Below are 24,592 nucleotides of genomic sequence, written 5' to 3'. Positions count from 1 at the left end.
ATCCATTCTCAGTAGTTCAGAAGTCAGACCTCACAAGTGGTACCTGCACTATCCATCCTCAGTAGTTCAGAAGTCAGACCTCACAAGTGGTACCTGCACTATCCATCCTCAGTAGTTCAGAAGTCAGACCTCACAAGTGGTACCTGCACTATCCATCCTCAGTAGTTCAGAAGTCAGACCTCACAAGTGGTACCTGCACTATCCATCCTCAGTAGTTCAGAAGTCAGACCTAACAAGTGGTACCTGCACTATCCATCCTCAGTAGTTCAGAAGTCAGACCTCACAAGTGGTACCTGCACTATCCATCCTCAGTAGTTCAGAAGTCAGACCTCACAAGTGGTACCTGCACTATCTGCCCTCAGTCCTGAAGTCAGGCCTTGCAAGAGGGGCCAACACTATTCATGTTCAGGAGCTCCAACCAGCACAAATTACCACCTCAGTATGATCTAATATATAGATTTGGCCAGTGCAGACAATCCTACCCCCACATCCCAAAACTAACAACCACAATAAACATCTGTCTCCATGCTTCCTAGCTCAGTCATGCCATGCATTGCTGTTTGAACAATACAGCTCAATAAAACCCACACACATCTCAATTTAAACAATGGGATCATACTTAATCTGTCTCCACATAAAAGTGCCAAATTCCACATTCTAAAGAATTCTTAACACATGAGTCCCATTGCCCACTTTGGTGTTCTAAAATCAATAAAAAACAAAAGCTCTTTATGCAAATTGGATTTATTCCAGTTGAAATTGAAAAGTACCAAGCACTGGTCATGAATATTGTACACAATACAAAAGTCAGTTTTACAAACAATGTATAGTTGACAGCAGATTAACACAGAGCTATTCTACTGCCCACACAGCAAGATGACCCAATATGCATATTCATATGACCCTTGACCTAGCAAGCCACGTCACTGACCTCAAGGGTCAGACCATGAGGGCATCTTCACTGAAGGGAAAAATACTGCACCGTGGAAGTGCTATCTCATGGAAGTGAATTTGTTCAACTTATCGTAATGCATAGCATATTCAAAACTAATTTGAACTGTTCATTCAAACTCAAGGTATTGTTTTACAAAGGCAAGGTAATTTGTTAACATACCGCGAAAAGCATATGGCTTAAATGACAGAATCTGGTTTGTTCCTCATCATACTCCCATGTAATACTGAGGTGATTATTTAGCATAAAATAACATAATATATAAGGGAAAATAAAATACTGACTGTAAATATAATTATACCATAATTCAGTAAGTTTAAAGTAAACAGTTCAAATTACAATGTAAGAAAAACATGATATATTCCGAACCTTAAAAAATAAATGACAGAAAAGAACTCAGCTTTTTGGCAAAAGTAAACTCTGCTCATATTTCTTACTTTCTTGTCTTCTAAACTTAACAAAATCACCAACACTTCTAGAAACAGTACCAAGAGAAACAAACCATTTTCTTTCCCATTAATATAATCCTCAGTGGAATTGGCTTACCTAGTTTGAAATTCCATCACCGATTGTTACCTTACATTGCACTAGCGGATGATAAGTATTTTGTGTCACACAAAATATGTACATTCACATTATTCTCATATACAAGCTTTGTGTGTTGCTAGCTGTGCAATCATAGTCAACCATTAATATGTATCTCCTAGGAAATCATAACCAAAGTATACTTCTTAACACTTCCAATTATTTGGACAACGAATATTTCTAACACTGACAAGAAAACTAATCTTAAATATGTTCTTAGTTTTTTATATATTGGTGTAAACAAATTGCAGTAAAATGCAAAATATTAATATGTAATAAACATATAAGATGTTGATGGCTATTTGGAACATTTCACTTACACAATCAAACTTTTCAAACATCATAAACTTGACTTTTAAACAGTGTTTAATGTCTAAACAATTATAAGTCTTCTAAATAACCAGTGTACAGATTTAACAATGTAATAAAACTTCAATAAATACTGATGTTATCATGAGAAAGTAATAAAACATTATGTGTTCAAAGTTAAAATAGATGTTAAAATTACCAAAGACAAATTGAAAAACTCTATAGATTTAACATGTCTACTACATACAGATGAACTTCCTGATCCCATCGGATGCTGATGTAAACAATTCATGAAACATATTTAACAATGTCTCTTTTGAATATGCAGAAAGGAAAAACCTACATGGGCTTGTACCCTTGTCTTAATGTCTGAATTATTTATCCAATAGTTAAAAACATACTCCTACCAATAATCAAATCAAAAACTTGTTACTCACATAATTAACGAACAAAAACAATGCACAACATGAAATGATCATTAGTACCTGTCACAATTAAAGTTTTATACATTACAAGTTGTCAATAGCAGTACGTCCAAATATAACCTACACATGTCTATATACACACTCTATGAGATTCTAGCATGCACACACACACACGTCAAGCGTTCATTTCATTCGCATTGAGAAGTACAAGATATCCATCATATTTCACATGTAGGGCATACTGAGAGGAAAAAACTTTGCTTTTATCAAATATGGCAAATTTGAAAGATAGTGAAAGAAATCAAGGAATTAATCACTTGAAATATTCTTGTAATCAGTTTGACACTACATAAATTAATATCTTGAATCATGTTTGAATTGAGCTCATATGTACAGTGGTTTAAAGCATTCAGCATGCATCTTAGCTAGTAATTCTTCTAACATCCAAACTGAAGCTTGTGTTCATGAAACAAAGATACATTTACCACACAACATTGAATAGTCAACATAAAAAAAATGTTTTCTTCTTTAAAAAAACGTGAAATTCCATACAGCATTTCGTGAATTGATACACCATCTATACAATGAATCAATATTAACTGCACACCATGAGCTTCTTTTAATTTGGCAAACTATTTCATATTAAGCAAACTTTAGTATGAATGATTGATGTTATGTGATGCTGCATCTGAATTTTCATGAATACATTTTAGAGTCCTTTGCATCCAATAAAATAGCTTCTCCTGTCAATCAAGTCTATTCAAAGGGAGGTAACTGTTCCTCAACATGAACATTACAAGATACAAGAATGCAATGTAACTGATGGGAGGCATTGAGAAAACTTTGAAAAAAGAAAAAAATACTGCAGATTTCAGCTTACTAACATTGAAAGCTTATGGAACAGAATATAACATGGGACTACTCAGGAATGTAAAAAGGAACAGAAACTTTGCATACATGTGCAAAATTGTCTAGCTTGATAATAGGCAAAAAGCAGGAGAAAGGTTGTGACTTTGTTATATTATGAAAAGTGGCTGAAATATGACGACAATGTATAAAACATGTACGTGATTATTGGTTTAAGATTTGTAAACGTTCAACGACTAAATCAAATTAATGTAATTAAAAATTCCTCAGGGAAGTGTTATTTCCAAGAACCAAATTTTCCATCACAAAAGTATACCTAAAGAATAATTAGCATTATCTAGTCAGTTAAACCTATCAATCATCCGCCATGATAAAAGCAAATATTTTCTTTTACCATGGTCGTCTGGTAGAAGCATTCTCACTCTCTATCAATCTCCCATAGCATCTATATACATTGGCATGTATGCACAAATTTTTTACAAACTAAATAAAACAATGATTAATGACATTATGAAACAAGACACTTGGAAAAATAAACATGCTGGCTTGCAAAAAAAACATTCTAAACAATACACAAAAATCGGTTACAGTTGAGCATAAAATTGGCTTAATGGCGAAAAGTTTGGAATAAGCAAGACAGTGGATAACTGGCCATGTTTTTTCTCCTCTTTTATAGGATAAGTATTAGAAATCAGTCCTCCTTAGTCTAGATCTATCTACATGTGTATATGGTACAGACAGGAGAACTCTAAATCTCCCTCTGGAGGAGGTGTAGCACCCTGTCAAGAATAATGGATTAATGTTTCTATGTGGTGTGCTTCAACTGATTGTGAATATAACTGCAGGTGTTCCTTCGACAAATATACCATAGATGAATCTGATACAGCAGTGTTTGAAATTAAGGGTCCTGGGGTCGTTTTCTGCCATAGAATATCTACAGACCCATTTATCTTCAACTGTTAATTTGTCACAAGGTCCCCTTGACTTGCATGGTTAATCTCAAACACTGTATCCATTCCTGATGACTGACAGCAAACATAAATGTAAACAGTCTTGCGTCAGCTTTATGTGAATGCCCCAGGTTGATTATAAGTAAGGAAAACTGAAAAACCCTGTTCTTTGACATTAAAACAGTTTTGGAAGTTGTGTTCACATGGTTATGAAACAACACTGACACATACATGGAAAGATAAATATGAATGTGTGTGGTTTGGTTGACTGGAACGTCATCCATCCTTAAACCCAAGTAAATATGTTGCACAACTCGCATCACACCAACCCTTGGATGTGGAACCACTTAACCCTCTACCCACCGAAACAGAATCATACACCTCTTTGCTCAAACAGTTCCCACCCAGCAGCCAAACTTTAGGGAAGGGCAGTAACTCCTTGTCATAGCAAGAGTGAAATGACTGCAGCCAATCATCGACCACTTGAAAATACACTTACAAGAGACTGTTTATGACACTGTTATGACATGGTGATACTTTTCCACTTGAAATTAAAAGAGAAAGTTGTTTATCTCAATTTCAGAGTGAAAAGAATTATGTCACTTTATCATTACCACCAAAATGGGCTTCACACGTTGTGCCCATTGCTTGAAGGACACCCCATTGCATTTGACATTTACACATGAACAGTTGCTCTTAAAGTATTTTCGTAACAGGTCATTGTGAGAACTTCATGCACCATTTTTTACACAAGAGAAGAGCTGTTACTGGTTCCTCTTCTTGATTCTCATAATTTTATTTCTGTCCATGTCAGGTAATGCCTCATCTAATCCCAGGGTGGTGTGAAGCAGGCTGCAGAACACACACATCTGAGCATCAGCAAACTTTGTTAATACTTAGCATCCTCAGTTATGTGATGCACAAACTCAATGACGCGTTCACTGAATGTATGACGACTGATGAGGAACTGGTACAGGAATATTTTCTTAGATTGTGATATATATTTGTGGAGCTTAATGAGATTCAATGAACAAAGTTCTTTCTGTGCATAAGTTTGGTACAGAGCATGCAATTGTATCACAACACACATACATGCATGAAGGTTTAAATTCATGATTTTAATGAAATGTTCATTGAAATGTCCATATGTGAATGTCTTGTGAATAAGTGAATATAATTTCTATACAATTTTTTGTACATATCAAAACTGCTGTCATTCATGTTTTGGTAGACCCTAAAAGTCACCACCTAATGTTTTACAGTGAGGAATAAAGTAGACTACTTCTATTAGTTTGATATCCTGAACTGCAGGAATAGACATAAATAAGTTAAAGATAACAGATGAACTGTGTACAGAAAGATTGTGGTAGCTTGTGAAATAAACACCATAAGCATCTACTATTTTTATGTACAAATTAAAATATAATCTGAGTAACGAAAGTATCAAAAACATGCATAACGTGGTGCAATTCAAACCATACACACCAAATTATTTATGGCATCACTGCATGGGTACTCTACCGATTATGCCGGGACACAACAATAGCACTGTACAGCATAGTGACTAGGATTACAGAGTTAGCTCCCCTTGTATTACACCCTACAAATTTTGTGACTGCACTATCACATACAATAGATTTTTTTAACACCACAGTCGTAAGAATGGTGTCAGCTAATAAACTAAATATCACATAGAATAGCTAAACGGAAGCATATTTCAACACAATCTCCTAAGCAATATCATGTGGCATACAGTTATTTTCATGCTAGTTACATGTACAAAATACAAGATTGAGAGATCAGATGATGAATTTGGCATTAGCTCCATCTCTTTGGACACCATGCTAAAAGGAACTGAGAAAGTCAAGATATATTTTCAAAATTCAAAGAAACAACAATTAAGTTTGATGATCTAAAACCTAATTTTCATGTTAATCATATCTGTATATATACAGTTAGATATAATAAATTCTACTGAATACTCTTGCATATTTAGAAAGCATATTTGTTAGTCTATTTTTCACTATGAGTGTGGTACTAGCAAGCAATAACCAAAATATGTTCTTTCAGTGTCTTATCTTCAAGTCAGGACCTAGTTCATTTCTTGTCATTAGCTGTCAATCTTGAATATCTAGTATACTAACACAGACATCAAGATAGACCACAAGTGATGACCTGTGACAACTCTTCCTATTGTCATAAATTTACCAACATTTTAATTTCCAGGACAACAAAACACTCCTCAATTTCCTTCCCAACTCTGATCTGTCCATACTTGACTGGAACTGTCACTCAAACTCTCCTCACATCAGAGCACATCAACGATCATTCATTGTCTTTTTCTCACGTCCCTTTCAACGTTCCATATACTGCTCACCCAAACATCTCTGCCATCACCATGTTCATTTCAAGCATGTAATGTACACACCTATATTGCAGACAGATTACTGATTCAATGTCAAGCACATAGTATCATATATAGCAATCACCGCACGTCAATAGCGAAATCCCACCTTGTCACTGACCTGTCTATTTCTGGCCAGCACAGATGGGTCCCAAATAAATGAAGAAATCAATCCTGCATGTTTGTGAACATGTCTCATCTCATAAAATACATCTTCATCACATTGTCAGCATCATTACTTGGGGCCCATACAGCACATCACTCAAGCCAAAACATTTATTTCACTTTGATAAATGTAAACTTCAGACTCATCACGATCCATCCAGGTTTAAGCTTGTACATATTCATACAATACCACCTTTCTCTTTTACTTTGAAGCTTTGAGGGCACTGTCTTGAAGAAAAGGTTCTAGCAATTCAAAAGCATGTGCCCTTCAGCATCCAGACCCATCACACCCGAGATGTCCTATTCTTGTATACATTTGCCACTGCTTTCATTCCTGTTTGCTTTATAGGTGGAACCCTCTCTCCACTTGATAACATCATATTTATTACTGTTACTTTGAGAAATTTGTAAATAAAGTTGGAACTTAATCGCTGATGATTGTTGAACTTCTCTCCTTTCTGGACCCAGTTTACTCATGTTGGTTTCAATGTCTGTTTATCATCAAGTCTGTATTTTGAGATCCAACATGATCTTCCATATAATAAAAAATAAATGACTCCATCTTCTAACTGAAAGAACCAGATCGTGTAGGGTCAAGACAGGTAAACCTGTCAAAGTCTGGGCTAGCTATTTGAGTTGCCTACATATTGTAAGCTACATAGATGGGGTCGAGCTGGTCAGCCAGGAAGCCATCTCGTAGATGCATCCGCTGTTTCTCTCCTCTGGAGTTGATCGGGATGACCCCTGGGTCAACCACGACGACCACACCCACGATAAGGTAATGCTCCTCCAATACTGCGTTCGTTACCAAGGGGACTAAGTCAAGAGCCTCATTTTCGTTTCCATCCAACTCAACAACCACCACCAGCAGGTTGGTCCATGTAAACACAGCACTGGAAATAGAAGAGATGTATTAACAGATGTCTAGCCATATACTTGCTGACTGTGTCCAAACCAGTCCCTACTGAAGAGATTTCATTAGTGATAACACACTAAAATTACACAATAGTCCCAAGGTTTAATATCTTATGTAATCCCTTGGTACCTTGACCACAATGAAACATTGAGGCAAATGTCTATCCCATTGTGAATGGCATTAGTACCAAGAAAACAAACAGACACACCAGTGCCATGTTGTATTGATATAAATAAATGAATCACATGCACATTATCTTCTTTAGGACTGTTGTTACAGCAAAAAACTAATTGTTCATCATATCATTAACTAAAAATTAGTGAATGCTGTTTTTGCCATGGTTAGCAATGCTAACATCAGCTAAATTACATTAACTTGTGAATAATTGTGCCTCGGTCTGGTAAACAAGTGGTCGAAAGCATGAACAACTATCTCATAATGGAGATGAAATCCCCCGACCACTCTATCATCCATCAGTTGGCCCTTACAGAACAGCAAGTATGGGACACTGGGAACCTATTCTGCCCAAAATCCTAACAGGGACAAAAGCACATACTAACTCTACTACGTAAGATTACCCACAAGCACAGGTAAGGTGCCACAAAACACAGATCATAATAAGCACACAAAAAAATCAGTGGATCCTGGTACTGCTAAGGAATGATGGTCTGCAGAGCAAACTAACACATCTAAAGATCTCTGGGTGACCCTTAGACCCCAAAGACTTTCATAGTTAACCATACAGTGCCATTATTTGGTTTATGACTGCTGGAAATAATACTCACCATTCACAGATCTTCCTGTGCGCTCGAAGCACACTAGTCTCTACATCTATGGGGTGGTACCTCATGCCTCGCAACACAATGGTCTCATCAAGGCCTCCAACAACAAAGATAGCATCATGGCGCTCTGTAAAACAAAAGGTAATAGCTGGTTGGGAAGTGTGTACACATTGATAATAGTGCAATCTGTTTCAAACCAAACAGAAAGATCAAAGACCACTTACGTGGCAACAAAGAAGCAATATTGATGCAAACATTTTTGCCCTTGGGGACATTAATTATTCCTGCTAATGGGTGGGGCTCACATCATAATAACTGAAACTCATGGCAGTCGGTGTAATCAAATCTAGAGCAGGGGAACTAGTAGCCAAATATTGACAACCAGACAGACTGTTAACAAAGGTGGGCTGATGTTGATTGCACTTACAACTGGGCACTATGGGGCAAAAACTGCGCCCTGGAATTCTCATGGTGGACAAGCCTTGGGTACCAAGGATCTATTGGACACATACATTATCACTATCACATTATATCACATTATATCACATTATATCAAATTATATCATATCATATTATATGATATTATTATACTATACCACATATATAACCCACTTATCCTGGTACTGATATCTGCGCAAATGTGGTTTATTTGTTCCCTGACCACTGATACGCATGTATTCCAGTTATCTTTCTCAACCCCCTGGGGAGTATACAACCCAAGCTGCCTACGGACACTAGAGGGTTTTTACACCCACCTCGTATATTAGATTCCCTGCTGGGTGTACAGAGGCACATTTGAACTTGCCCAGGATGACACCACACATTTTGACACTTGTGTTTCGGGTGTATGAACATATTCGTGTTTCCATCATTTGGTCATCTACCATCGGATGAGTGGGTTCATTAGAGTGCACAGGGTGAATGTACTGTACACAAGCATTGGGTACCAGGACCAAAGTTACCATACAATCCCTACTAGAGTCAAGCATTGGATACCAGGACCAAGGTTACCATACAATCCCTACTAGAAACAAGCATTGGCTACCAGGACCAAGGCTACCATACAATCCCTACTGGAGACAAGCATTGGGTACTAGGACCAAGGTTACCATACCATCCCTACTGGGGACAAGCATTGGGTTCTAGGACCAAAATAGCCCTCAATCCCCAACTGAGACAGCACTGGGTACAAGGACCAAGATTATCCTGAATCTCAACGGGAGTCAAGGATTGGGTACGAGGACCAAAGTTACCCTGAATCTCCACTGGAGACAGCACTGGGTATTAGCACCAAGTCTAACCTAGAGTCACAATTGGTGATAAGTCCCGACATGATGATGACCTTTGCATACCTCCATCTGACTGTGTGAGCTCTGTTCTGCGTATGAAGCCTAAGAACCCTGTCCTAGCATACGATGTCTGTGTGTCTCCAGTCGCAAGTCTGGAGTCGAAATGATCCTGGTGAAGGGAGTCATCGCCATAGATGGTGAAGTAGCCGGTGGCGCTGTGGGGACTGCTCACCCAGATCTGGTAAACAGAAACAAAACAAGACACAACTCAACACGGCATCATTTACAACCACCAAAATGATTCCCTGACTCACAATACCTTTAACGAGACATAAGAAGTAATAAGACATGAAACAACCTACAGCATAACACTAGGGTTATTAGGTATAGGGCATAATAAACCACACTGACAACATCTATAACCTGCATATTTATTCATAAAAAACATGTCAAAAGATACCTAAGTCGTGTTCATTTCTGCAAAGCAGTAAAGGAATCACTAGTCTTAGCTTAACAAGGAAATAGGTACTACGATGCTGTGTCTTAATGGTAAGGTAACAGTGACATACCTCTCCGAGATGTGAATCAGCACACTGGCCTTTAGTCTCAGGGTTAGCAATCACCACCTTCACTCCTGGCAGCAGCTGAAGGATACCAAATATAATGGAAACCATATGACACAACTAAAAATACTTCAACGTCTGATATCTTAACTCTTGTAAGTGATTAATATGATATCTACATACTCTAATTTGCTTGTTTGTATTTTACGCCTCACTTGGCAATATTTCAGCCATATGATGGTGGCCTGTAAATAATCAAGTCTGGACCAGACAATTCAATGACCGATATTGTGAGCAGAAATCTATGCCACTGGGGTACAAGGAAATGTTGTCAACCAATGTCGACCACGCAATATTCCTTTGGTCGCCTCTTACCACCAGCACAGGTCGCTGGTGACCTACAACGGGAAGCCCCAAATGGATACTTTACTCAGTCTCCATGAGGCAGAGTAGTGTGTGAGATATCTGATACCTTGCCTGACTCCATGAGGCAGAGAAGTGTGTGAGATATCAGCCTACCTTGCCTGACTCCATGAGGCAGAGAAGTGTGTGTGATATCTGCCTACATTGCCTGACTCCATGAGGCAGAGAAGTGTGTGTGATATCTGCCTACCTTGCCTGACTCCATGAGGCAGAGAAGCGTGTGAGATATCTGCCTACCTTGCCTGACTCCATGAGGCAGAGAAGTGTGTGAGTTATCTGATACCTTGCCTGATTCCATGAGACAGGGAAGTGTGTGAGATATCTGCCTACCTTGCCTGACTCCATGAGGCAGAGAAGTGTGTGAGATATCTGCCTACCTTGCCTGACTCCATGAGGCAGAGAAGCGTGTGAGATATCTGCCTACCTTGCCTGACTCCATGAGGCAGAGAAGTGTGTGAGATATCTGCCTACCTTGCCTGACTCCATGAGGCAGAGAAGCGTGTGAGATATCTGCCTACCTTGCCTGACTCCATGAGGCAGAGAAGTGTGAGAGATATCTGCCTACCTTGCCTGACTCCATGAGGCAGAGAAGCGTGTGAGATATCTGCCTACCTTGCCTGACTCCATGAGGCAGAGAAGCGTGTGAGATATCTGCCTACGTTGCCTGACTCCATGAGGCAGAGAAGTGTGTGAGATATCTGCCTACCTTGCCTGACTCCATAAGGCAGAGAAGTGTGTGAGATATCTGCCTACGTTGCCTGACTCCATGAGGCAGAGAAGTGTGTGTGATATCTGCCTACCTTGCCTGACTCCATGAGGCAGAGAAGTGTGTGAGATATCTGCCTACCTTGCCTGACTCCATGAGGCAGAGAAGTGTGAGAGATATCTGCCTACCTTGCCTGACTCCATGAGGCAGAGAAGTGTGTGAGATATCTGCCTACCTTGCCTGACTCCATGAGGCAGAGAAGTGTGAGAGATATCTGCCTACCTTGCCTGACTCCATGAGGCAGAGAAGTGTGAGAGATATCTGCCTACCTTGCCTGACTCCATGAGGCAGAGACTGTGAGGGCTGCCCTTCTCAACTAGTGTCACACGGTCGTTGCGGAGAGCGCGCAGATCAACATAGACAGTTGTTGGTTCTGGACATGAAGCACCCTGGAAACAAATGCCTTTCTTACTATGGATTTGAATATTCTTAAATATTTCCTTAACACATTCCTGTACACAAAATATCTTGGCATCACCTGAGCACAATACCAGACAGAGATTGTGAAACTGAACATGATCATTTGTCATTCAGGAACTCCCTTCTATGACTCAGCATACCTATAAGACATATCAATGCACAGCCTAATTTAAGAATAATTTCTTTAGTCTCATGTACAAGTTGAAAAAAAATCTGGAAGTAAAAAAAATAAATAAACAAATAGTTGAAAAACACCGAAACAACTGGTTCTCCAACTATCTAACAATTAAAGCAATCAGCACCCAATCAAGCACGTATGGAATACCAGTACCTACCTGTAGACCTATTCCAACATTGACCCTGCAGCCAAAGCTTGTGCTGACAGCCCGAGGGGAGAGTCCCAGGCTGGCAAACAGCTTGGTGAAGGATGTTGTCAGCTGTATCCTCGGCCGCTCCTCTGCAATCACGCAACATGCCCGCACACACACCAGGTTCACACCCTTTGCCTGGAACAAAGCAACATCAGTGCTGAAACCTACAAACACTTAGGAATAGCTAGAGTCAGAGGGTTGGATCTGACACATAGTACCTAGCTGGATATGTAACTGATGTTAAGACAGCATGGATTATCAACCTCTTTATTAAAACTATAGTAACATTTCGGTGTAGAATCTAAAACAATTATGAAGCAAATGATGACAATGATAAAGAAATTGATCACTGCTTGTTAATATCAGCACTAATAAATGTCCCACATGAATATACAACAAGCTCTCCTGCAAGGCAAAATTAAACCTCATCATACAGACCTAGACACCTGGACAGGGTCTAATCAAGTATCATTTGGGCAAGTAAACGCAGTCCATCAGCTATGTGAGGGAGTACATCTTGCACCTTTTAAGCAACATTCCAGTGGGAAATGGAACCTTGGCCTTTCCATGGAGAGTGAACGTTTCACCTACAAGGCTAGCCACTACCTCCATCAGGTAAGACACTTGTTTTTGACTTAATACAATGATGGTGTAGTAACAGAAACTCTTACCTTGAGAGCTGATGTGGATGTTCCCAGACCGCGAGTACACAGTTCCATCACACCATACGAACAGAATGTATCTCTCACTGAAAGAATCAAATATGTCAAACTACCTTCAAAATGTAAGCTATTAAAAACTACCAAAAAATGGCTTAGTGGATAACAGTCTGAGACTTAAGCCACTAGTCTAATAACACCAAAATCTACAGAAATGATACAAAAAGACAAATTTGGGTGAGTATAGCCACTAAAGTATTGGCACAGAGCTACGAGGAATAAGGAATGGTCAGAGAGATAATCCAAATTTCAAGGTTTCCAGCAGTGTATTCTATAGATTACTCATTGTCATGTCGAAGAAAGTGAGTGAGTGAGTTGGGTTAACGCAAATCAAAATTCCAATTATATCACATCAGCTTGAAGTGGGAGGAAAATCCGAATTGATACAGGTCTCAAACGTTTACCACATTAGGGAAACCCACGAGCATGGGTATGATGCTGACAAACCTAGAAACAGAATAGGGGAAACTAGGATTTGGAACCAACAATCATGTCACTGAAATCAGTGATGACTATTGTTCACCTCTTGAATAATGGATGACAGATATCAATGAAGCAATGTCCCACATGATTATACAACACCCTCTCCTGCATTGTATGTCTTCAAATGACCAGTCAGCATTGAGAATTTCCAAAATGCACATGCAAATACTGAAAAGCTATTACACTCGACAGTTCTACCCTCATGGGGCATAATTGTTTAATGACAAGAACGTGAGATAGTACAGGTCTTTTGAGCACAGATTCTTGTGGTACTTCTGAGTTGAATGTCTGATTTCCAGGTCCAGGTTGTTGGGGTCCAGCCCCAAACTCACCTTTGTAGACACTGACTGACGAGAGCCACACTGCTGGGTTTGTCTCCACTTCTGACGGAGGAATCAAGATGGAATGGTGGCCAGAATACACGCTGGAAACACAAACAACTTCATATACCAGGGCCTCAAATACAACCATCATTTCAAACAGTGTTAATGCCAGAACTGATATCAGTGAATTCAGTGCAATATATACTGTATCGGCAAGAGCTGATATCAATGTAACCAGTGCAATATACTCTGTATTGTCAAGAACTGATATCATTGGATCCAGGGTAATTTATACTGTATTGGCAAGAACTGATATCAGTGGATCCAACATTATACATGTATATGCCACATTGGCAAGAACTGGTATAAGTGGACCCAGTGCAACATACTCTGTACTGGCCAGGACTGAAATCAGTGGATCAAGTGTAAATACTTTGCCTTGGCAAGAACTGATATCATAGGATCTAAAGTTATATACCCTGTATCGGCAAGAACTCATATCAGTGGATCCTGGGGATCCAGAAGTGATATCACTGAAATCCAGAACCTATTCTGCCCATGAATCCCCCATGCAGGCTCTATCAACACTATTTGGTACTATTGGAAAGTAGCCTGTTGCTGTGTACATGCCCCTACCTGCTGAGACACCAGAGGACCAGGCCGAGACCGCAGTACGGGTCGAGACACAGTGCAACATCACGGGACGGGTATAGTTCACACTGGAGTTTCTGGGCTCGACACAGAGCAGTGGCAGCTGCATGGGACATCTGTAAGGCAGAGGAACAATTTGCTTCATGAGAAATTGTAAAACTAATGAAAGTGTGAAACTATTGGTTGAAAAATATTTAAACATGGCCATTTGAAGTCTTGGCATCTCACTGCAAAAATTCCACATCCCAAATTTAGGACACACATCATGTGACACGATGACACAGATACCACTCCATGATCTATTGCATTTAATAAATACTTACAAAAAAAATGAGATGTTTTACAGCATTCACCAAAATTGTCTCATGTCAGAGACCTCATTTGGAACAGATGTGAGCTTGAGGCTTTAAAAGATCAATCTGTCTGCATTGAATACTGAATAACACCTGCAAATATGAAATTTGTGTATCTCCTAAACATTAAAAAGAATGAGTTATCATCTGGCTGATGGGAAAGAGCCGTGAGAATGGATTTGGCCACCCATGCAGACCCACCTTCACACCAGCCAGCATGCCCGTGGTGGACACGCTGAAGTCAAGGTAGCAGATCATCTCCGGGGTAGGGGCACGGTACACAGCAGCCAGTTTCCGCTTGGGAAGGTCATCGGTGTCCAGGAGTTTGGGCCAGGTCTTGGACTCAACAATAGCTCCTGCTTCCTATGTGACATAAACATTTACAATCATCACAAACAGAACTACAGTGTGACCTCACCCATGGTCTGCATCTACCTGCCTATTCTGGCAGGACCCATTCCACAAACCAAACCAGAGAGTGCAATTCATAATTCAAATTACCTAATGTTCCCAGATAGTTTGACATCTGTCCATGTTTTATTTGGTTGCCTACTACAGATCAGAAAGTTCCCAGTTTGGGAAATAAACATTCATATGGCTGAAGCAAGCGAAACATGATGTACACACCTTGGACTTGAGGAGCTTGATGACGAATGTGCTTGTGAGGATGGCGACTGACTTGCTGACCTCTACAATCATCCGGACAGTGGGGAGGGTGGAGCCCACGTTCTGGGGGTGGGGTGGGCGTATCGTCACTGGCACACACCCTGGCAGAAACAGCATCAGGGATTTACTAAATATCACCTACGTCACATACACGGCTAAATCAAAATGTTGAAACAAGATTGGTACTTGTAATCATCACACCAGCAACAAATTGTGATGTAGCATCACTTTATTAGAATATACGATGTTAAATGTATAGAAGGTGAACTATGTGGCCTGTTGACTCACCTACATACAGGCAACCATAGAATGCAGCTATCAGCTCTATTCCTGAAACAGACAGAAACAAAAGGTACTATTTAACTGATTACATACAGAGGTATTTGACACTTCAGTTCAGCAATCCTCAAATCACTCTGACTAAAAGCATGTCAGGGCCAATATCGGCATGCATGGTATCTGAGTCTGTAGGGCTGAAGTGTTAGTGGTCAATGATCTCACTCATCACTCTTGCACCAACCATTGTTGGTACTTATTCATTTCTAAAAGTTTGGTTTTGTAAATTATGCACGTCTCTGAAAGTCTGATGTTCGCATCATCTTGTCACTTTTCAAAGACACACAGATTCAGATTGATGAGTTACCTGGTGGGTACATGACACTCAAGATACAGACTGATATGTTACCTGGTGGGTACATGACACACAGACTAATGTGTTACCTGGTGGGTACATGACACACAGACTAATGTGTTACCTGGTGGGTACATGACACGCAAGACACAGACTGATATGTTACCTGGTGGGTACATGACACACAGACTAATGTGTTACCTGGTGGGTACATGACACACAGACTAATGTGTTACCTGGTGGGTACATGACACTCAAGACACAGACTGATATGTTACCTGGTGGGTACATGACACACAGACTAATGTGTTACCTGGTGGGTACATGACACTCAAGAAACAGACTGATGTTGTATCTGGTGGTACATGACACAAACAGACTAATGTGTTACCTGGTGGGTACATGACACACAAACTAATGTGTTACCTGGTGGGTACATGACACTCAAGACACGTTACAGACTGATGTTGTATCTGGTGGTACATGACGCAAATAGACTAATGTGTTACCTGGTCGGTACATGACACTCAAGACACAGATTGATATGTTACCTGGTGGGTACATGACACACAGACTAATGTGTTACCTGGTGGGTACATGACACACAGACTAATGTGTTACCTGGTGGGTACATGACACACAGACTAATGTGTTACCTGGTGGGTACATGACACACAGACTAATGTGTTACCTGGTGGGTACATGACACACAGACTAATGTGTTACCTGGTGGGTACATGACACACAGACTAATGTGTTACCCGGTGGGTACATGACACACAGACTAATGTGTTACCTGGTGGGTACATGACACACAAGACACAGACTGATGTTGTATCTGATGGTACATGATGCAGACACGACTAATGTGTTACCTGGTGGGTACATGACACTTAAGACACAGACTGATGTTGTATCTGGTGGTACATGACACAAACAGACTAATGTGTTACCTGGTGGGTACATGACACACAGACTAATGTGTTACCTGGTGGGTACATGACACACAGACTAATGTGTTACCTGGTGGGTACATGACACACAGACTAATGTGTTACCCAGTGGGTACATGACACTCAAGACACAGACTGATGTTGTATCTGGTGGTACATGACACACAAACTAATGTGTTATCTGGTGGGTACATGACACACAAGACACAGACTGATGTTGTATCTGATGGTACATGATGCAGACACAACTAATGTGTTACCCGGTGGGTACATGACACACAAGAAACTAATGTGTTACCTGCGGGTACATGACACACAAGACAAAGACTAATGGGTTATCTGGTGGTATATGACACACAAGACACAGACTGATGTGTTATCTGGTGGTACATGACACACAAGACACACACTAATGTGTTATCTGGTGGTACATGACACACAAGACAAACACTAATGTGTTATCTGGTGGTATATGACACACAAGACACACACTAATGTGTTATCTGGTGGTATATGACACACAAAACACAGACTAATGTGTTATCTGGTGGTATATGACACTCAAGACACAGACTAATGTGTTATCTGGTGGTATATGACACACAAGACAGACTAATGTGTTATCTGGTGGCATATGACACACAAGACACTAATGTGTTACCTGGTGGTATATGACACACAAGACACTAATGTGTTATCTGGTGGTATATGACACACAAGACACTAATGTGTTATCTGGTGGTATATGACACACAAGACAGACTAATGTGTTATCTGGTGGTATATGACACACAAGACACTAATGTGTTATCTGGTGGTATATGACACACAAGACACACTAATGTGTTACCTGGTGGGTACATGACACACAAGACACAGGCTAATGTGTTATCTGGTGGTATATGACACACAAGACACACACTAATGTGTTATCTGGTGGTATATGACACACAAGACACACACTAATGTGTTATCTGGTGGTACATGACACACAAGACACAGACTAATGTGTTATCTGGTGGTATATGACACACAAGACACAGACTAATGTGTTATCTGGTGGTATATGACACACAAGACACAGACTAATGTGTTATCTGGTGGTATATGACACTCAAGACACAGACTAATGTGTTATCTGGTGGTATATGACACACAAGACAGACTAATGTGTTATCTGGTGGTATATGACACACAAGACACTAATGTGTTACCTGGTGGTATATGACACACAAGACACTAATGTGTTATCTGGTGGTATATGACACACAAGACACTAATGTGTTATCTGGTGGTATATGACACACAAGACACAGACTAATGTGTTATCTGGTGGTACATGACACACAAGACACACACTAATGTGTTATCTGGTGGTATATGACACTCAAGACACAGACATGTGTTATCTGGTGGTACATGATACACAAGACACTAATGTGTTATCTGGTGGTATATGACACACAAGACACAGACTGATGTGTTATCTGGTGGTATATGACACACAAGACACACACTAATGTGTTATCTGGTGGTATATGACACACAAGACACAGACTAATGTGTTATCTGGTGGTACATGACACACAAGACACAGACTAATGTGTTATCTGGTGGTATATGACACACAAGACACACACTAATATGTTATCTGGTGGTATATGACACACAAGACACAGACTAATGTGTTATCTGGTGGTATATGACACTCAAGACACAGACTAATGTGTTATCTGGTGGTATATGACACACAAGACAGACTAATGTGTTATCTGGTGGTATATGACACACAAGACACTAATGTGTTACCTGGTGGTATATGACACACAAGACACTAATGTGTTATCTGGTGGTATATGACACACAAGACACTAATGTGTTATCTGGTGGTATATGACACACAAGACACAGACTAATGTGTTATCTGGTGGTACATGACACACAAGACACACACTAATGTGTTATATGGTGGTATATGACACTCAAGACACTAATGTGTTATCTGGTGGTACATGATACACAAGACACTAATGTGTTATCTGGTGGTATATGACACACAAGACACAGACTAATGTGTTATCTGGTGGTATATGACACACAAGACACTAATGTGTTATCTGGTGGTATATGACACACAAGACACAGACTAATGTGTTATCTGGTGGTATATGACACACAAGACACAGACTGATGTGTTATCTGGTGGTACATGACACACAAGAAACTAATGTGTTATCTGGTGGTATATGACACACAAGACACAGACTAATGTGTTATCTGGTGGTATATGACACACAAGACACACACTAATGTGTTATCTGGTGGTACATGACACACAAGACAAACACTAATGTGTTATCTGGTGGTATATGACACACAAGACACACACTAATGTGTTATCTGGTGGTATATGACACACAAGACACAGACTAATGTGTTATCTGGTGGTATATGACACTCAAGACACAGACTAATGTGTTATCTGGTGGTATATGACACACAAGACAGACTAATGTGTTATCTGGTGGCATATGACACACAAGACACAGACTAATGTGTTATCTGGTGGTATATGACACACAAGACACACACTAATGTGTTATCTGGTGGTATATGACACACAAGACACACACTAATGTGTTACCTGGTGGGTACATGACACACAAGACAAACACTAATGTGTTATCTGGTGGTATATGACACACAAGACACAGACTAATGTGTTATCTGGTGGTATATGACACACAAGACACAGACTAATGAGTTATCTGGTGGTATATGACACACAAGACACAGACTAATGTGTTATCTGGTGGTATATGACACACAAGACACAGACTAATGTGTTATCTGGTGGTACATGACACACAAGACACAGACTAATGTGTTATCTGGTGGTATATGACACACAAGACAAACACTAATGTGTTATCTGGTGGTATATGACACACAAGACACACACTAATGAGTTATCTGGTGGTATATGCCACACAAGACACTAATGTGTTACCTGGTGGGTACATGACATACAAGACACAGACTAATGTGTTATCTGGTGGTATATGACACACAAGACACAGACTAATGTGTTATCTGGTGGTACATGACACACAAGACACAGACTAATGTGTTATCTGGTGGTATATGACACACAAGACAAACACTAATGTGTTATCTGGTGGTGCATGACACACAAGACACAGACTAATGTGTTATCTGGTGGTATATGACACACAAGACACACACTAATGTGTTACCTGGTGGGTACATGACACACAAGACAAACACTAATGTGTTATCTGGTGGTATATGACACACAAGACACAGACTAATGTGTTATCTGGTGGTATATGACACACAAGACATAGACTAATGAGTTATCTGGTGGTATATGACACACAAGACACAGACTAATGTGTTATCTGGTGGTATATGACACACAAGACAAACACTAATGTGTTATCTGGTGGTATATGACACACAAGACACAGACTAATGTGTTATCTGGTGGTATATGACACACAAGACATAGACTAATGTGTTTTCTGGTGGTACATGACACACAAGACACAGACTAATGTGTTATCTGGTGGTATATGACACACAAGACAAACACTAATGTGTTATCTGGTGGTATATGACACACAAGACACACACTAATGAGTTATCTGGTGGTATATGCCACACAAGACACTAATGTGTTACCTGGTGGGTACATGACATACAAGACACAGACTAATGTGTTATCTGGTGGTATATGACACACAAGACACAGACTAATGTGTTATCTGGTGGTACATGACACACAAGACACAGACTAATGTGTTATCTGGTGGTATATGACACACAAGACAAACACTAATGTGTTATCTGGTGGTGCATGACACACAAGACACAGACTAATGTGTTATCTGGTGGTATATGACACACAAGACACACACTAATGTGTTATCTGGTGGTATATGCCACACAAGACACACACTAATGTGTTATCTGGTGGTATATGCCACACAAGACACAGACTAATGAGTTATCTGGTGGTATATGCCACACAAGACACTAATGTGTTACCTGGTGGGTACATGACATACAAGACACAGACTAATGTGTTATCTGGTGGTATATGACACACAAGACACAGACTAATGTGTTATCTGGTGGTATATGACACTCAAGACACTAATGTGTTACCTGGTGGGTACATGACACACAAGACACAGACTAACGTGTTATCTGGTGGTATATGACACACAAGACACAGACATGTGTTACCTGGTGGGTAGATGAGTGCCACGTGGTCGCCTGTGTTCAGCCCTCCTTTCTCCATCAGCAGACAGCCGATTCTCTCTGCACGCTTGTGCAGCTGGGAGCAGGTAACAGTTAGATGGGGCTGCATCTGAATCAACAACCATCACAAAATATAGATGGTTTGCACAACACAATTGGTGTGTCTCAATACATCATGAGCAGAAAATGGGATTTCTACAAATTATTTCTAGACTCCAAATGTTCTTCTAGCTTGTGATGTTAGAGTCCTGCATTCTGATTGGTCTGCCAGCCGCATTACATGTTTGTAGGACAACAATCTTTGACTGATCTGCACCAGATGATCTCACTGACTCACATCGAAGTGGGTGAAGTTTAATGGTGAAAATTAGGATTTGAGGACCAGTAGAGGAAAGTTGGTTGGTTTGTTGTTTAACGCCGCACTCAGCAATATTCCAGCTATATGACGTCAGTCTGTAAATAATCGAGTCTGGACCAGACAATACAGTGATTGATATCATGAGCATTGATCCACACAACTGGGATCGATGACATGCAACAACCAAGTCAGCGAGCCTGACCCCCCGATCCTGTTAGTCGCCTTTTACGGCAAGCATGGGTTGCTGAAGACCTATTCTACCCCAGAATCTTCACAGGTCAGTTGATGAAAGAATGCAGATAACTGATCACTGAATTTCGTCATTCAACTTTCTTAACACCATAGACTCTGATGCCACAATACTAATCGCTTAGGCTAATAGGCTAATCTATTTGATCAATGTCACATGGCAGAAAGGCGATTTTGTGGAGTACACTTATGAAATTTACAGGCATCATATCTGTTACCTACACAAGTAAAAAGATACCAACCCTGGCATTGAGCATGGTGAACATGATATGGTCAGGTGTGGACTGTGATCGCCATCGGAGAATCTCTGTCAGGAACTGGTGCTGTAAAAGAGGAAACAGGGTCACATTGGGCCATGCACTGAAGCCATGTCACTTGTCACATGAAACAGCGTCACATTGGGCCATGCACTGAAGCCATGTCACTTGTCACATACAACAAACAGGGTCAATTGGGCCTTAAACTGAAGCCATGTCACTTGTCACATACAACAAACAGGGTCACATTGGGCCTTACACTGAAGCCATGTCACTTGTCACATACAACAAACAGGGTCACGGTGGGCCTTACACTGAAGCCACGTCACCTGTCACATACAACAAACAGGGTCACATTGGGCCTTGCACTGAAACCATGTCACCTGTCACATACAACAAACAGGGTCACATTGGGCCTTACACTGAAGCCACGTCACTTGTCACATACAACAAACAGGGTCACAATGGGGCTTAAACTAAAGCTTTGTTACATATAACAAACGGTCACGGTGGGCCTTACACTGAAGCCATGTCACCTGTAACATACAACAAACAGGGTCACATTGGGCCTTAAACTAAAGTTTTGTTACATACAACAAACAGGGTCACTGTGGGCCTTACACTAAAACTTTAAAGCCATGTCACCTGTCACATACAACAAAAAGGGTCACGGTGGGCCTTACACTGAAGCCATGTCACTTGTCACATACACCAAACAGGGTCACATTGGGCCTTACACTGAAGCCATGTCACTTGTCACATACAACAAACAGGGTCACATTGGGCCTTTAACTAAAGCCTTGTCACATACAACAAACAGGGTCACATTGGGCCATGCACTGAAGCCATGTCACTTGTCATATACAACAAACAGGGTCACATTGGTCCTTTCACTGAAGCCATGTCACCTGTCACATACAACAAACAGGGTCACAATGGGCCTTAAACTAAAGCTTTGTTACATAAAACAAACAGGGTCACGGTGGGCCTTTCACTGAAGCCATGTCACCTGTCAGATACAACAAACAGGGTCACGGTGGGCCTTACACTGAAGCCATGTCACCTGTCAGATACAACAAACAGGGTCACGGTGCGCCTTACACTGAAGCCATGTCACCTGTCACATACACCAAACAGGGTCACATTGGGCCTTGCACTGAAACCATGTCACCTGTCACATACAACAAACAGGGTCACATTGGGCCTTACACTGAAGCCACGTCACTTGTCACATACAACAAACAGGGTCACAATGGGGCTTAAACTAAAGCTTTGTTACATATAACAAACGGTCACGGTGGGCCTTACACTGAAGCCATGTCACCTGTAACATACAACAAACAGGGTCACATTGGGCCTTAAACTAAAGTTTTGTTACATACAACAAACAGGGTCACTGTGGGCCTTACACTAAAAGCCATGTCACCTGTCACATACAACAAAAAGGGTCACGGTGGGCCTTACACTGAAGCCATGTCACTTGTCACATACACCAAACAGGGTCACATTGGGCCTTACACTGAAGCCATGTCACTTGTCACATACAACAAACAGGGTCACATTGGGCCTTTAACTAAAGCCTTGTCACATACAACAAACAGGGTCACATTGGGCCATGCACTGAAGCCATGTCACTTGTCATATACAACAAACAGGGTCACATTGGTCCTTTCACTGAAGCCATGTCACTTGTCACATACAACAAACAGGGTCACAATGGGCCTTAAACTAAAGCTTTGTTACATAAAACAAACAGGGTCACGGTGGGCCTTTCACTGAAGCCATGTCACCTGTCAGATACAACAAACAGGGTCACGGTGGGCCTTACACTGAAGCCATGTCACCTGTCAGATACAACAAACAGGGTCACGGTGCGCCTTACACTGAAGCCATGTCACCTGTCACATACAACAAACAGGGTCACGGTGGGCCTTACACTGAAGCCATGTCACTTGTCACATACACCACACAGGGTCACATTGGACCTTGCACTGAAGCCATGTCACTTGTCACATACACCAAACAGGGTCACACTGGGCCTTACACTGAAGCCATGTCACTTGTCACATACAACAAACAGGGTCACATTGGGCCTTACACTGAAGCCATGTCACTTGTCACATACACCAAACAGGGTCACACTGGGCCTTACACTGAAGCCATGTCACTTGTCACATACAACAAACAGGGTCACAATGGGCCTTAAACTAAAGCTTTGTTACATAAAACAAACAGGGTCACGGTGGGCCTTACACTGAAGCCATGTCACCTGTCAGATACAACAAACATGGGTCACATTGGGCCTTAAACAAAAGTTTTGTTACATACAACAAACAGGGTCACGGTGGGCCTTACACTGAAGACATGTCACCTGTCACATACAACAAACAGGGTCAAATTGGGCCTTACACTGAAGCCATGTCACTTGTCACATACACCAAACAGGGTCACATTTGGCCTTACACTGAAGCCATG

General features: G+C 40.7%; 1 protein-coding gene across 11 annotated transcripts in view; it reads right to left on the bottom strand.

Moving 5' to 3' along the window:
• Positions 1-753: 753 nt before the first annotated feature.
• The window catches only part of LOC139473488 (disco-interacting protein 2 homolog C-like), a 101,142-nt gene continuing 77,303 nt past the window's right edge, over positions 754-24,592 (bottom strand). For all 11 annotated transcript variants that reach the window (XM_071256087.1, XM_071256090.1, XM_071256089.1 and 8 more), the window contains 14 exons: positions 22,103-22,183; positions 21,239-21,362; positions 15,671-15,712; positions 15,344-15,483; positions 14,918-15,079; positions 14,349-14,479; positions 13,722-13,813; positions 12,859-12,935; positions 12,152-12,322; positions 11,666-11,785; positions 10,214-10,288; positions 9,708-9,882; positions 8,359-8,482; positions 754-7,550 (listed from right to left, as the gene is read on the bottom strand). In XM_071256087.1, coding sequence (XP_071112188.1) covers positions 7,298-7,550; positions 8,359-8,482; positions 9,708-9,882; positions 10,214-10,288; positions 11,666-11,785; positions 12,152-12,322; positions 12,859-12,935; positions 13,722-13,813; positions 14,349-14,479; positions 14,918-15,079; positions 15,344-15,483; positions 15,671-15,712; positions 21,239-21,362; positions 22,103-22,183 — 1,767 coding nt within the window. In that variant the 3' untranslated portion in view covers positions 754-7,297. The remainder of the gene's footprint in view (positions 7,551-8,358; positions 8,483-9,707; positions 9,883-10,213; positions 10,289-11,665; positions 11,786-12,151; positions 12,323-12,858; positions 12,936-13,721; positions 13,814-14,348; positions 14,480-14,917; positions 15,080-15,343; positions 15,484-15,670; positions 15,713-21,238; positions 21,363-22,102; positions 22,184-24,592) is intronic.

Source organism: Haliotis cracherodii, unplaced genomic scaffold (genome assembly GCF_022045235.1).
Source record: "Haliotis cracherodii isolate W230 unplaced genomic scaffold, xgHalCrac1.p SCAF_29, whole genome shotgun sequence".
Lineage (NCBI taxonomy): Eukaryota > Metazoa > Mollusca > Gastropoda > Lepetellida > Haliotidae > Haliotis > Haliotis cracherodii.
Note: the sequence above shows the minus strand (reverse complement) of the source record. Positions and strands in the feature narration are given on the sequence as shown.